The 16,627-nt window shown below is 41.8% G+C and overlaps 1 protein-coding gene across 9 annotated transcripts in view; it reads right to left on the reverse strand.

The window, feature by feature from the left end:
- The window catches only part of Vrk1 (VRK serine/threonine kinase 1), a 69,040-nt gene that overhangs the window by 25,694 nt on the left and 26,719 nt on the right, over positions 1-16,627 (reverse strand). For all 9 annotated transcript variants that reach the window (XM_035445485.1, XM_035445483.1, XM_035445481.1 and 6 more), the window contains exons 2-5: positions 14,470-14,634; positions 9,199-9,254; positions 2,373-2,442; positions 1,400-1,487 (exon numbers count right to left, since the gene is read on the reverse strand). In XM_035445485.1, coding sequence (XP_035301376.1) covers positions 1,400-1,487; positions 2,373-2,442; positions 9,199-9,254; positions 14,470-14,629 — 374 coding nt within the window. In that variant the 5' untranslated portion in view covers positions 14,630-14,634. The remainder of the gene's footprint in view (positions 1-1,399; positions 1,488-2,372; positions 2,443-9,198; positions 9,255-14,469; positions 14,635-16,627) is intronic.

The raw sequence follows: 16,627 nt of genomic DNA on the forward strand, positions 1-16,627 counted from the left end.
CTTAGCCTGCTTTCTTATAGAACCCAGGACCAACAGCCCAGGGGTGGAACCACCCACAGTGGGCTGGGTCCTCACCCATCCATCACTAACTAAATGCCCTACAGCTGGATCTTATGGAGGCATTTTCTCAATCCAGGTTCCCTCCTTTGTGACAACTCTAGCTTGTGTCAAGTTGATATCCAGTAGAGTCTAGAAGAGGGTAAACACCGGGTCCACTACTAAAGCAGATTAATCAGGTCTTGTTTTTATCGACAAATCACCCTGCCACATACTCTGAATGGCCCCTAAAATCTCATCATTCCTAAATTAAAAACAGATTGGGGGGGGGGGGCTCCAGTACTGACAGAAAGCTACAGTTAAACATGTCAGGTACAGCCTCTGGTACCATCTTTTGAGGAGGCTTGGTTAAATGCTTCAAGTAATGAGAAAATATCAATCAGAACAATTCCCAAATGGCAACAGAAGTATTTTTATAATCCTCATACTGTCCTAATCAGTCCCCATCACCCACAAACAGGTTAAAGGAAATAAGGATGCCTGGCAGGGGAGGAGGCTGGAAAAAGAACCCTGTCTTCTATTTCTTTACCTCTGAAAGACTTCATGATTATTTTCAGGGCTTCATCCATGACCAGCTGAGGAAAGTTAGCAACCTCAGCTTCAAGAGGGAATGGTCATCACTAACAATGAACTGAGACACAGGCTGCAGATTTGTTCAGCTGTAGTCATCACTCTGACTCCTCAGAAGCTCCTGCCAGGTACCTTTCAACACAGCCAGCCTTCTACCCACAACCTCTCTGGCTCTGGTCAGCTCACAGCACTGTTCCAGGTAAAAGCAAATGTAACAAAATGGCACTAGATTCCAGGGAACCCCAGACAACCTTAGAGACACATGGTTCTCCAAATGTTTCTCTAGTGAATAAAACCGGCAGGCTTACACCATGGCTGCCCCATTGTCAAGTCTTTGCTAACACGGCATCAATTTGGCTTGGGCATTCCCTTCCATGTAACAGTGTCTTTCACCAAGAAATTTGTGTGACCTGTGTGACCACCAGTAGCAGGTTTAAGCATAAGAATTACAAGACTCTAGTTTCCATGGATGATTAGGCATTCAATATGAGATGTCAAATGGGATCCTGAGGGCTCTTTTGCATAAAGAATGGGAGCAGCAGGGTGCACTCTTTTGGCTTTGCTTCTGTCAGTGGGTTCTAGTCACCTGACACTGCTCCACAGAAGTCCACAAGTGAGACTAGCATTCCACACTAGGGGACAGAGATAAGATCTTGTTCTCCCCTCTGCTGCCCCACAGTCCAGATACACACCTAGGGTTATTGTGGGTACTCAGCAAATAACCCAACTAAACCAACTCAACAGGAAATGCTCAAAAATGTAGATTTTTTACCTTTTTCCATTTTTATCATGTAGACCAGATCCCCAATACTTAGGAACACCAAGGTACTTCAATTTATGTGTATGAATCCATTTCTGAACTAGAATTGAAAGAGAGGCCTGTGATTTCAACTGCTATATATAATGGTCATTTCAAAACAAATTACTAAGAGTAGAGCATACTTCTATGTGCACCAAAAACCACCTCTACTCATAACAGGATGAAAAAGAACACAGTGTAACATGAAGTATAATAAAAATTTTATCAACCTGTAAACACAGTGCCCTGCAGTTACCTTGTCTTGAAACTGTCCACCTGTGAAACCATTTCTGAAGCACAAAGCAACAGCATTGCCTCTTTAGTCACCGCCTAACACCAAGGTTTGCTTGCTTCCACAGGAAGACTGACTCTCACCCCAATCTCTAGAAACAAAGGGTTGTCTCCTTCGATATTTACATCTCTTCCTCACCTTGCAAATCAAGATGTAGGAGACACAGAGGTGCCACTGCTGCTCCTTGCTGTAAGGGGTCGGGGCCTCAGGTGAAACACGGAAGAGAGCAGCTTGGAGTCTCCGCTCACTGCCCTGGGGCTCAGCAACGCCAGGGCCCGCCCCAGCTCATGCACTCAGAAGAGTTAGACTGTATACTCACACTTGTCAATTAGGGCAATCCATATACTTCCTGGGCCACATACCATTGATTATTTCACATGCTACAAACCATACAGCAAATTCATCAATCCATAGAATGACTTCATGTAAATATCACTTGAATGGGATTTGTATATAAAGCAAATGCATCAATCCACAGAATGACTTCATGTAAATATCACTTGAATGGGATTTGTATATAAAGCAAATGAAAACAGAGTCATATTGTGTGACACTTTAACCTCAGCTTAGGCGAAATAAAGCCAGGTAAACTGCTTATTTTAAAATGTTTAAACCTTTAACAAAACAATTTTAAACATGTTTACTGTTTCTTACTTTGCTCTGGTTTAGCAGCCCGCTGGTAGAACTTTAATTCAGTGAAAAGAGGTCCATTGTCACTGGGTTCCTTAGAATACAAGAGTCAATTAAAATTATTGAATTATTTTCACTGTGCCTTCAAAAATGGAGTATGTCTAATTTTTCCTACAACACAATGTAACTTTGATATTTAAATTTATAAACCACTAAAAGATTAAATTCAACTCCTAGGAATATTTTACAGGTTCTCACAATAATCTCTCTCTCTCAAGCTCAACTTTCATAAGCGATAAATTATACACGATCAGAAATATATAGTTCAGTCTTTGCAGAAGTTTAAGACAAATGTTTAAACTAATCTTCATCTTTATTAAGCAAAGGCCATCGACCATGCTAAATGTATCACCACCAAGGGGCTACAAGACATTTCTGCAATTTAATGAAATTCTAACACCTTACTTAACCAATTAACGGAGAATCCCATTCCTTTCCCTCATGCCAGCACAGTTCTACCTGGTTATCAGAACCGGCAGGAATGCATCTGGATCTTCAGAGCAAGACAGCACTGTGCCCTTTTCTTTCTCACAATGATTCCTTCCTTTCTCAAACCAAAGAAACCTACAACTTTTTTAAAATCAAAAAGAAACTGAACTAAATAACTGTTTTCCCAAACTTTACTAGACAGAATCTATTTCCTATTTCAAGGGATATTAACCATTTGAACTATTTGTAAAGAGACAAAAACTTACAAAAAGATATTTTACACAGTAAGAGATAATAGCCCATAATGAGTTTCATGTTGTTTAATAAATATGGATAAGAAACAGCTTATAATTTTGATGACTTTTTAAATAGTGAGTTTTGTCTAGCTGATTGATATAAAGTAGTATTTACTTAATGTTTGATATTTTATACTGATTTTAAAGAAATGGCAACTTCAAATACGAAAGCAAACATTTTCAAGCTAATCTGAGCAAAGTATTTTGGACAGAAATCCTGCACAGCTGGAGTTAAGGTTCCAAGCTCATTACAACTGGCAAAGACCTGAGCTTCGGCATGACAGCATGGTCTTCCCCATCTCAGAGACATCTGCTCCAAACACTGAAAGTAAGTACAGCCACTTTTTCTTCATTGAGGAAACCCTCAATTACTTACACAAGTTAATTTTTGGTCCTTGAAGTGTGAATACAACCTTTATTACACAGACAGTTCTGTCAGCTCACAAGTCTCCAAGTAACATGTTTACAGGACTCTGCTCGTCTGCAATCTGTACCTAGCCACAGATGGGCAACACTCGGATCAGAAAGAACCTAAAGAGTTTGCCATACATTCCTCAGAAGAGCAGGTCACCAAGCCCTGACACAGGATGAGGTCCATATACTCAAGTGTGAATGTCAAGACCCTGACTCAGGGTGTGTTAAGCAAGAAGCTCTCCCATACCTGGGGCCATTTCCTAGCAGCGACAGGAGCCAGAAACATGAGCAAATGTTTTAAGCCAATGACTGAACAAGTCACAGAGTAAGTGTAAAAAATGAAGAAAGTGAAATTAAAAAAAAAAAGGAATTTTGGTTAACTTTCAGGATGACTCATTAATAAAACTCAGGCGTAAAGTATGCTTTCCCAAGACTACTCTTGGCTTATTACCAACAGTATAAGATTTTTGATTTATTCAGTTTCAACCTACATCATATCAACTTTAATTTTCAAGTTTCCTTCAAGCAATAATTTATGAAACTTATAATGTGAATCAACCATATAAATCAGGACACTATAATGCAGGCTTTCTGAGCACTTTCATACATTAGCTATCCAATAGACTTCCATTATGACAAAGTAAAGGAACCACTTCTTGGCACTGTGCTCTAGCTGAAGCGAGCTATCTGTGGAGAAAATACCTTATCTCAGAACTAAAATTGTATTAACATATTTCAAATCTAAAATACTTTGCCAACTCTATAATAGCCAAGATTTAGAAAAGAAATTGGGACTGACATTTTAACTAGAATATCACTAAACGTTTCCTTAAGACTTCTAAGTGTCAAAATGACGATGACAACAGGAAAAAAAATTAAAATGTGATATATTTCAATGGCACCATCCAAAAGCAACTGGCTGCCATTTAAAAATGAAGCTGTACAAAGTTTCTCCTTCTTACCAAAAAAATTAAGATATCTGAATTGAAAATTCAGAACACTCATCACAACATCAGGCAAAGTCCTTCCCAGGTGGCTGTGAGACAGAGACCCCAGTTCTCCAAGAAAGGACCACCATGCACCAGCTCTTAGGTGGCACAAACTAGAAGGCTATCTTCAGGCTTCCAACTCTGTTCCCATAAAGGTGAGAATGACTAGTTCCTTATTAAGTCTTAGATTCGCAGGAATCAGAAAAAAAAAAAAAATCTACTTGTATTATCCAACTTACTTATATACTACTTCTTTCTAACCATCTAATTTCATACAGGTGCAAAGGTATGCGCGCGCGCACGCGCGCACACACACACACACACACACACACACACACACACACACACACACACACACACACACACCACACACACACACACCACACACACCACACACACACACACACACCCACCCACCCTCTGGAAGCAATTATAAGCTAACTATTCTGGTGACACAGAGCACTATCCTACAGCTGTTTGCATCAGTCAAGGATGAAGAAGGTCCTAAACAGAAACAAAGAGCACCCCTGGCAGAAAGGAGTGTGTAGGAGATGCTGAGACATCTAACTTGCATGTGTATCTTATGTTCACGCCAATGTCTAATGCAGGAGCTGTGTGTAGCTGTAGAGCTCATTCACAAAGCAGGCATGTCCGAAGTAAACACGTTTTCAAGGTGGAGACTCAGAGCAGAAGCATGGGAAAAGACTGGGTGAAGGAGCAGGTCTGCAGACGTGGTCCCATGGGACATGGTTACAGTGTGCAATGTGGCAGATTCTACTCTGGGTCTCTACCTGGATCCAAAGGAGCACCTGACCAATGACCAGGCCCTGTGCAGTTTCATGACAATGAACAAGGCCTGGAAAGCACTGCTTGGCATGTGATTACATAACTTTACAGTAAAAACCAACTTAGCTATATTTCTTAAATAATGTGCCCATTTTTGCTCCAAAAATAAAGGCATACTCATTTTTATAATGCAAAAATACTGTGGTACTTCTTCATAGAGCCACCCTATAAAGAACCCGGACATACTAAGCTTCACATCTCACTGTTCTGGTATCATGCCCAGTCAGTCATTTATGTTCTCTGAAAACACAATCCTTAGCTAGTGTTGCAGCAGTCACAGCAACTTCCCCAGCAGACAGCAGGCTGTGCACCCATCTCCAGCACCACACACACAAGCACCTGTCACAACCCTCATGTGTATGTTTGCACGGCAACTGTTCTGATTTTCATGCGAGAAAGGTGTACTAATCGTTCTACATGTTTGTATCTGATGTCTGCTCCCACTTTGAAGGCTACAAAGCTGAAAGAAGGGAAATGACGACCCAACCTATTCCCAACTGAGAAAAGTGAATGGCATCAAAATGATAAAAGTAAAAGAATAGAAAAACAGGTAAAAAGGCATACAAAATTATAACTTAAAAATAGTTTTAAAAATAAGACAAGCATGTAAGAACTACATATGTAAAGGACATTTAAAACAAGGTCATTATCAAGAAACTTAGATTTTAGAGAAATAAACACAATTTTTTAACTGGCATCATGAGAAGGATATTAGAAGTAAAATTTAAATGACAATACAGTGATTGACCCAAGAATTTAAAGAACCCAGAGACTTCAGTCATCAAGGGAGCAGCAGCCAGCTGTGGCTGGAGTCCCCCCTCTGAGGGTTGGGCAGCTGTTCTTCCAGGACCACAAACCACAACGCTGGAAGAGCTACTAAAATATGAACCACAGGAAACCAAGCACTAGTCATCATCTCTTTTACAAAGAACAAAGGACAACAGAAGATATGGAATACTAGACTAAGTCTGAAAACAGACATCCTGAAAACTTAGAAATTCAGCGTGTTTTGATTAAATAACTGTAAATTCCTATCCTACCCATTTCCCCTCAGCTAGATAAGTCAGAAAGGCAGAAAGGTGAAGTTCATTCCACTTACAATGAAGATCACAATTCTAAGATAACATCACCTGCCAGAAGTTCAGCTTATACAGAACAAAACAAACACAGTCACTTAGACGAGTACACAAATGAGCCAGCTGCAGAGGGGTCTGAAAGCCTGCACCATCATAGGAAGCTTGTTTCTCAAAGGAATCCTTGGAGGACACTTAGAAACTAATCAGCCTGCAGGTGTCATGTTTGTAAGTGTTCAGAAGACAGGTACAGACGACTTCCCACAACCCCACGTACATGACTAGTAGTACCGTAAGAACTCTAGTTCCTCTGCCTGGCAACAAACCCAGTGGCTCAGAAGGAATGCCATTCCACAATGAAAAAGAAAGCTCCAAACTGGAAGGACAGGAGACACAGACAGGCACTAACTCAACATGCCATTCAGGAAGGGCAGAGACTGACTAAGGCTTCCCACTATAAACAAAGGCTGTGGAAGCACTCACCTCACAAACTCCACAAAGGCGCTCAAGACCTGCTGCACTCTAAGAGATGAGACATGAAGGGTGCTCCCAGAGGTCCTTGGGGTAAGGAGCCAGTGGAGCCACTGGGGATCAAATGGCCAGTGCTGCTGACACCAAAGCCAGTCAGACTCCAAGAGCCTAATACAAAAATACTTCTGGAAAAATTAAAGACCATGATGCCTTATGAATAAAGACACAAAAGGCCTGAGCAAAGCAGTTCCAGAACTACATAAGGAGCCTACCTCAGCCTGTCTAAATGGGGTGTATGCTACAGGTTTAGTTCAGTATCAGAAACCATATTAACCGAATAAAGGAGAAAATTTTAACAAGCCAGCTAAAAAGATATATAAAAGCATTTAAAAATGAACAAGTAACCTATAAACTAGAAGAAAATAGTCATAACACACATATCTGAAAATAAAGATTTATCCAGAATAACTCGTCCTACTCAACTATAAAAAGCAACACAACAACCCCGTTATTAAAAATAATTTTCTTAAGGAGGAAAGAAGCAAGAGACCGAAGAAGCAAGTATCACACAAAAACCACAGCAATGTTAGATACACACAAGGAAAGGGGGCTCAATGGTGCTTGTGCAGTAAATGCAAACTAGAATTGCAGCAAGACACAGCACATGCCTCTCATAAAGGCTGTGAAGTAAGCAAGCTCCCAAAGCTCGGCACACCCACTGTAGGCAAGCACTAGACCAAGTAGAGCCGTCAGCAACCACTGGCAACTTGGAAAATATGTCCAGAACTTTTTAAAAAGTTAATGTGCATCCTCCTTATAGAAAAGTGGAGTCAGCTTCCAGGAGAAACCAGTGCCTATCCTGTCAAAACACCACTCCAACTGTGTACACAGAAGGTCTGTTCACAGTTGCCCAAACTGTAAACAACCCCAAATGCCTTCAACATGACAATAAAATGCAGTAAGTGACTGATAGATAAAAATACAGGTGACCCTTTAAAATACCATACTGAGCACATACCGTTTATCTCATAGTACCCACAGGTAATGCTCTAGACAGGAAATAAGTGAGAAGGGACATGCTCAAACACAGGACAGAGCTCTCCAGAGGCTGCAGAGATGGGGAGAGTGCTCCACAAAGGGCAAGAGTGATGCACAGACACAGGCTCGCCACTTATCTCCAAACACTGATTCATTAGCTATGTATTTTACTGAAAAATTACACCTCTTAGTAAATGCTTTTAAAAAGCTCACTAAATCAAGAGCTAGCGATGCTCAGTGGTTAAGACCCACATGCCAGCTCCCAACCATCTATAATTCCAGCTTCAGAGGATCCAATGTCCTTTTCGGCCTCCAGGGCACCAGGCAGGTGCATGGTTTACAGACATAGATGCATGGAAAACACACATCAAATAAATTAGAGAGAAAAGGAAAAAACAAACTCAATTCTGCTCTAAGATACTTGGCTCCTAGGGAGCCAAATATACTTCTATTTGAATACAATAAAGTGAACCCACAAATTCTGAGGCACTTCTTCTAACTCCCAGGTCCTCCAACCTCTAGAAAAAGAAAGAGGACAGAGGACCAGCATGACAACCCACTCTGCTGGCTCCTCTATTTAACAAGGGTCAACACACCGATCAAATATGGAGTGGGCAGAGCTACAAGAACGCTGAGTGAAATAATGCAAAAGTGCAGAAAAAACAAAAATGGCAATTAAATATGAAGATGCCTTAGTTCTCCAGTCTGTAACTGGCCTAGTTACTCAGTGTGCTGCTTCTGTCCAATGGGTGCTGCCAATCCCCGCACATCAGCAACTAACTGCACCATGAGGGCAGCAATGAAGGCTCCAGAACCACAGCAGAGAGAATCACAACTTCTTAATATGAACAGGAAAGTGAATAAAACTGACAGCAGGCAAAATAAATAAGCAGATAGATGGACAGACGGACCAATCAATAAAGAAACATCCAGAACAAAATGCAACATACACACCTGCCTAGTGCGAACAGCTAAAACAGTCCCACTCCTGCAGGCCTCTGTGGTTTCCCAGAGAGCCTCAAATTGTGCCACTCTAGTTCACGGGAGCTGAAGACTGAATTCAAGTTACTTAAAACTATAAAGCTACTTATGTGCCTCATTAAATATCTATGAAGTATGATTAACAATACAACACCTTATGGTTTAACTAAATCTAATCATCAAAAAAGATGCTTTACAAAATAAATACCAACTTACATTGATAAAAGAAAAAAAATGAGCAGTATTTTCTTACCACTTTCACAACACAGGGTGCGTCACTGCCAACCGGTTTGGAAGAATTTGTGTCCGCTGTTTAAAGAGTGAGACAGTCACATCAGAACAAGCAGTGTTACCACAGACAGCATATGACAGACACTTAGGCCTACAGCCCTGCAGCCCTCTAAAGGGGTGAAACCCAGTTCCCAAATGGTGTTTCCGGGCATCATTAAAGCACTGTACCTAGTCTAAGACTTTCTTCATGTGTGGAATGTATCTAGCAATTTTTGGTTTCTTCTATTTGATCAGCTGTTACAGGAAGTCATTGTACAAAAACTACTTCTTTCATTCAGAGGCTGATGTACTATGAATTCCTGGAGAATGGGGACTAGTGAAATCTCAGGGTCCAACAAGCTGTAAAGCCCTTTAGGAAAAGACAGCCGGAAGCAGAAGAGCTGACCTAGACACTGGTTAGTGCAGAGCAACATTTGAGGCACTGTCATGCAGAACAGGAAGTCTTCCCAAATTCATCAACAAGCACCTACATTATGCCATTTTCTAAGAAATGGGGATTTGCAGCTGGAGCAGTGATGGAGCACCCCTTTAATCCCAGCACTCAGGAGACAGAGGCAGGTGGATCTCTGTAAATTGGAGGCCAGCCTGGTCTACACAGTGAGTGCTAGGGCAGCCAGAGCTACACAGAGAAACCCTGTCTCAGTGGACAGGAAAAAACAAAAACCAAAAACAAACTTCTGGCTGCCATTTGAGTAGTAAAACGCAGACATCACATAAAATACAAAGTATGTTTAATATGATAGAAATGGTGGGAAAATTTAAACAGTGAGGGAGGGAGGCAGGGTTGCAGCATGTTAAGAAGAGCCAGGGGTATCACTGAAACCATGAAACAGTTTAAGTCATGGGAATTCGAGGGAACAGCATTCCACATGCACTAACACCAGGCCCTAATATGGGAGTGTTACATGCATTTGCAAAGCCAGGAGACCAATGCACAGAGAAGAAACATGATATGGAAAGAAGACCCATTAGAAAAGCAGTAGGGAATAAACATGAAGAGTTTAGCAGACAACATCAAGGCTAGGACTGCTGCTGTAAGTGAGACAGGAAACCCCCAAGGTTTTGCCAAAAGGACTAACTAGCATGATCCAACTTTGATGGAGCTGCTTGGAAGAACTGTGTTCAGGCCAAGAACAGAAGCAGGCAGAGCAGTGAGGGAATCTTGCTAGTATGGGGCAGAGTGTGGCCAACAGCTGCAAGGGCCCACCAAGCTAGTGCTAGCAGGTTGTGACCATAGACTCAAAGGGCATATAACAGGACCTCAATGGACTGGATACAGAGGATGAGGTGCTTGTAGGGTTTGGGAAGAAAACTGCACAAAAGCTGCAAATGGAGAAACGCAGGAGAGCATGCTTTGAGGTACCATGTTTGAAATGCCTGCTAAACATCCAAGTTCAGATGTTATTGTGGATTGAATATAAAATGTCCACCCCTTGTTCTGACCAACACTCTCTGTATCCTGGCCTGCTGTACCCTGGGTAGCTCCTCTGGGACACACTCCTGCCACTACCAGGTTTCCCTCATGTGTAGTGTATGAGCCGCAACTCTAGACAAAATGTCTGTGAGCCAAAGTTAATCCTCCCCCTTAGGATGTCTGGCCATAGCAACACAAGGCCGCTGATGCAGACCCTAGCCATCACTACATACACAAGTCTCAGACTTGTAAGTGACTCACTAAGAATGCTACCTATCGGGCTGAGGATCGAGTTCATGAAACAGCACATGCATGCTCTGCCCAGGTGAAGTCTACGTTCAGTCTCCAGAACACTGTACATGAAAAGACTGGGGGGGGGGAAGAGAGAGAGAGAGAGAGAGAGAGAGAGAGAGAGAGAGAGAGAGAGAGAGAGAGAGAGAATGAGAATGCTAAGACCAATCCCAAAAGCACCCCCACCTTGGAACAGAAGGCAGGTAGACCATGAGAACAGGAAATGGAAACCAAAGAAGAGTTGCAGCCAAAGCACTTCAGACACAGGACAAGTTTCTAGAAACACTCACTCAATGAAGGAGGAGCTCTGAGCTCCCTAGGAAGAGCCCCAGGGAGCAGCACTTAGATACTGAATCTTTAACAGTTGAGAATCTTTAACAAAACATGAAAATGAAGATAGCACCCCAGTACTATTGTACTCACATGAGAAGGGAAAGGAAACGCAATGACTTGTCCACAACACATTCCCACACTAACCCAGACACGAAGAAGAAAGCTGTGCCTTGTCAACCCTGGAACTGAGGAAAGTATTCAAGTATGGACAGTACCATGAAAGAGAATAAAGGTAATAAGCATGGTCATGCCCTGTCAGAAACTCAGCTTTGGAAAAGAAAAGCAACAAGCACTACATAAAATCGAAATGGAGAGAGATTCAGACATTATACTCAATGGCTGCTGCTGATCTCACACAGGGCAGCTACGATGTTTGTGCACACAGCAGTGAAGGTATCAATCTGAAGCAAATCCTCCTTCTCCACACAGACAGCAAAGTCCTAACTCACAGACTGTTGGTTAGGTATTAAAAACACTTATTAGTCGGTGACACCTTCTAATGGTAGAAATAAAACATCCAGCACACACACAAAGCAAATTCCAAATTAGCAAAAGGTCACAAAAGCAAGGACATTGAAATAAAACAAAAATTCAATGCAATAATTGAACATAGGGCAGCATGGTGGCTTAAGCACAGATTTTAGGGGAATAAAATGAACAACCTACTTACCAACAGGTTCCAGTTAATGAACCAAGTCCTGCAATGACCACAGCACCTCCTCTAAATCACAAATTTGAAATACACATTCGGCTGATATGACTAACATAAAGGGATGGAGACAAAAGTGCCCCATAAAAAGATGCAGCATACGCAGCCGATGGTAATATTGGGGTAAGTTTTAGAAACTTTAGGAGGCAGCACATAGCTGGAGAAGATCACTGAGTGGTGGAAGCCAGCAGGGGCATCTTGCCCTGGAAGCAGAAGCCCTCCTTTACTTCTTGCACACCAGACAGTGACTCTCCTGTCAGATGTACCTGCCATCATGACACACTGCCCAAACACACAGGGCATGGGGCCAAACAACATGGACTGAACCCTCTAAACTCAGGAACGACAATGACAGTGTCTGTTGCCACCCCCACCCCGCACCCCGTAGGGTATTTTATCACAACAATATGAGCATTTCATGTACAGCTACTTTTTCACAGTCTATGAAGACTTTCACCATACACAAATATAGCCAACTTCATCAGGACAGCTCTGGTTCTAAACAAAACCAGAGAAGCAGCATGTACTTTCCCAAAGGCAAGTACTATCTCCAACAGGAGGCTTATGCACAAGATTCTGTGCAACGCTGTTTGGAAGCCGTGTTTCAGGAGCACAAGTGCAGAGCACAGCTCCCAGTCTTGGAAGTGAAGCAGGGCCAAGCCAGTGGAAACAGCTGCTCTTCTATTATGGCTCTCAAACCCCAGCATGCACCCAGTCAGCTAAAGAGCTTGTTCAAACAGCAGCACAGGCCTTCCCCATGGTCTCTGAATCGTGGGGAGGATGGGGCACGGGAACAGCAACTCTTACAAGTTTCCATATGACGTTAACCTTCACTGTAACATTAACATCCCAGTCAGATGTTGCAAGAAAGGGGAAAAAATTAAGTTTTCATTTTATAGTAATTACTTGAAAGAAGAAAAAGTTAAATAGTTTTATTTTAAAGATTTTTTCAGCTGTGATTATTTTTTAATATCCATACATTTCATTTTATGTAAACTACTAAACATAAACTTAGAAATTTTCAGGACTAGAGTGATGGTTACAAGTCCCAACTGCTACTCCAGAGAACTGGGGCTCGATTCCTACCATCCACATGGTAGGAACCATAACCATCTGTAACTCCAACCCTTCTTCTAGCCTGTGCCAGAAATAAATAATTTTTAAAAAGCTGTGCCAGGCATAGTGGCATATGCATTTATTCCAGCACTTAGGATACAGAGGCAGGAGACTCTCTGTGAATCCAAAGCCAGTTTGAGCCTCACAAGCACAAAAAAGAGAAAAGTAAACATCATTATGAAAATAAGTAACAAAAAAATAAAGTAACTAGTTAACTAATTAAATCAAGACTAGAAGTAGAAATACAGTCAAGGCCTACCTCAGCTATATGAAGCATTAAAAACCAGTATTTACCGAGAGAGAGAGAGAGAGAGAGAGAGAGAGAGAGAGAGAGAGAGAGAGAGAGAGAGAGAGAGAGAGAGAGGAAAGCAGGGCAAAACCACAAAATGCAAAGACAGAGAAATACCCAAAACAAACAGGATCTGCAGTATATTCTCACAGGTATTCTTGGGGAAATTGACAGTTGTACATGCAATCAAGGTTGTTTTTCACTTTGTTCTGTTGCTTTGGTACAAGGCTTCAATATGTAGCCTTAGCCAGCCTGGAAATCACATAGATCTGCCTGCCTGCCTTAGTCAGTGCTGGGATTAAAAACCTGCACCACCACAGCCAGCTACATAAACCTTTGTTGTTATTGTTGTTTAAGGAAGGGTTTTCTGTATAGGCCCAGCTGTCCTAGAACTTGCTCTGTAGACCAGCCTGGCCTCAAACTCAGAGATCTGCCTGCCTCTGCCTCCCAAGTACTGGATTAAAGGTGGGAGCAATCACCTCCCAGCAAGTTAACCATTTTTAATGTTGGTAATTCAGTAAACTCAAAGAAGTTCAGAGTTCTAACTTGTTCTCCAACTATCCCAAGATAAGCACGTTAACTAATATAACATAGGTCAAGCCTAATACAAAGTATAAACATTTTTTCAAAACTCACAGCTATAAAGTTCTATAAAACGAACTTAACAGAGTTGGAGTAAATTGTACCTGGCTGACTTGGAGGAAGAGAGAGTTTAATTAGACTGTGTAGAAATCTTAAGACTCTACAGATATTGAGCTTACCAGAGACATCACAGCATTTTTTTCTATAATAAAATGAGCCACTCCGGGGCATTGGTGGCGCATGCCTTTAATCCCAGCACTCAGGAGGCAGAGGCAGGTGGATCTCTGTGAGTTACACAGAAAAACTCTGTCTCGAAAAACCAATAAATAAATAAATAAATAAATAGATGAGCCATCTTCTACTTATATGTTAAAGATGAACTTGTGATCAACCACACAAACTTAACAAATTATCAACAGCACCTTACTTAAATGAGAAACTACTTCACAAGAAGTATTCAAGTCTTTATACTGATGACTAGAAACAACCACACACTTACCAAGATATATGCAGCCAAAGCCTCCTTGGCCAATAGGCAATCCTAGTTTCCATTCCTTTTTAGACATGTCGGTTATGATCTCCCCAGCAGCAAACTGCTCTGCAAGGCGCCTCTTGGCAGGACCCTGTCTTCCAGCCTGAGCTGCTTTTACACGTGGCATTTTCTCTGTAATACAAGACAAACAACTTTGCTCACAATTAAAACCTTGGAAGTGTTCAAACAGTTCTCCCCACAGAAGGCTTCTACTCAGCAAGGGCTGTTCAAGACTTAAGAGAAGGATGTCTACTAATTCTGATGTGTAACAGCTAGGGTCCTGTTTGGTTGCCTCTAAACTTTCAAGAGGAGACCATGAATACGATGATCTATGCAATGATGGAAAACACCTGAAGTCCTGGTAGCATATCTATGACTAAAATACTATTTAGTAACAACAAAACAAGAACTGCTTTGTGAAACTGAGGAAAGGCAAGCAATTAGAATGCACACCACCTAATAATGCAGCCAAGACATCCAAGCACAGAGACTATAACACCAATTAAGTATGGACAAGTCAGAAGGACAAGGGCATTTGGGGCACAAGAGTAGGTGTTGAATAGGAAGGCTACACCAACACCATTTATAATCGACACAGGCTCAGCAGAGAAGTGACACACACCACCAGCTAGCTTCACCAACCAATGTGTCCCTTCTCCCTGGGCATCCTAGAAAAGCAGTTCATTCACTTTTCTCACCAGCACAAGTGGAACAGAATGTTCTGGGGAAACTGTTTTCCTGGGGAAGAGCATGACTGGAATCAAGAACTTTGGACCCCAAGGATGTAAATGGCAGCTGGGAAATTTTGGTCAAAGCACATCTCTCTAACTCCAAATGCACTCAGGTATAGCCCACTGCACTGAGTATAATTTTATGTACACACATAGAGGTTAGCTAAAGATTTCAAATTCTTCCTTCTATAAATACTAACTCAAAGATTTCTTTAAGATTCTATGGTTCCACCAGTTGTGTTGACGAATGGTGGTAGAATTTGCTAAAGGAGGCAGAGGCAGGAGGATCATGAAGGAAGGAGGCCCCTTTAAAAATAAAAAATAAAAAAAAATAAAAGATTCTACAGTTCCCTAAAAACAGCAGAAGACATAAATCGAAGAGAAGAGAGCGACTGAACAGACTGGCCTGCAACATTTAGAATGCTATTTCAAATGAAGTCTGTTAAGTAACATTCTGAACCAAGATACACTAAACACACTATATTAAAAGATTTGTTTTCTTGGGACTAGAGAGATGGTTCAATGGTTAAGAGCATTGGCTGATTTTCGGAGGTCCCAGGTTCAAATATCAGCACCCATGTAGTGGCTCACAACCATCTGTAACTCTAGTTCCAGGGGATCCCATGCCCTCTTCTGGCTTCCTCGGGCACCAGGCATGCACATGGTATAAACATATGGGCAAAACGTCTGTATATATAAGAAAAATAAACATTAAGAAAATTAGTGATTTATTTTCTTGTTTTTTAAAATGTATAGAATGTGTTAGTATCTGAAGAGGCCAGTTGAATGGGATCCCTTAAGCTGGAGTTACAGGTGGTTATGAGGCACCTGACATGGGGGCTAGAAACCAAACTCAGGTCCTTTGCAAGAACAGTATACACTCATAACTGCTAGACTATCTCTCTAACCCTAGCCCCTACCCCACGGCAACCCCCCCCCCACACACACACACAGAGATACCCACCGCAACCACACACACACACAGAGATAGAGAGAGAGAGAGAGAGAGAGAGAGAGAGAGAGACAGAGAGAGAGAGAGAGAGAGAGAGAGAGAGAGAGAGAGAGAGAGAGAGAGAGAGAGATTGAGAATGAATTAGACTGCAAAGTTCAGCAAATACCCTCCAACTGTCACCACATATGCACGAATTCCATACATGCAAATAGAGATACTGTGATGGTTAATCTTGGTTGTCAACTTGACTACATCTCAAATCAAGTAAAACCCAAGCAGCTCAACTAGGCAGGCACAATATGAAGGGTTTTTCTTGACTGGGTCATTTGAGTTGGGAAGACCTGCTCTAAACCTGAGCCACACACCTTCTGGTGGCAGCCCATGTAAAAGGGCATGGAAGAAGGAAGTTTTTGCTTTTTGCCTGCTTGCTCTGTCTCGCTGG

This window comes from Cricetulus griseus, chromosome 5 (assembly GCF_003668045.3).
Source record: "Cricetulus griseus strain 17A/GY chromosome 5, alternate assembly CriGri-PICRH-1.0, whole genome shotgun sequence".
In the NCBI taxonomy this organism is placed as follows: domain Eukaryota; kingdom Metazoa; phylum Chordata; class Mammalia; order Rodentia; family Cricetidae; genus Cricetulus; species Cricetulus griseus.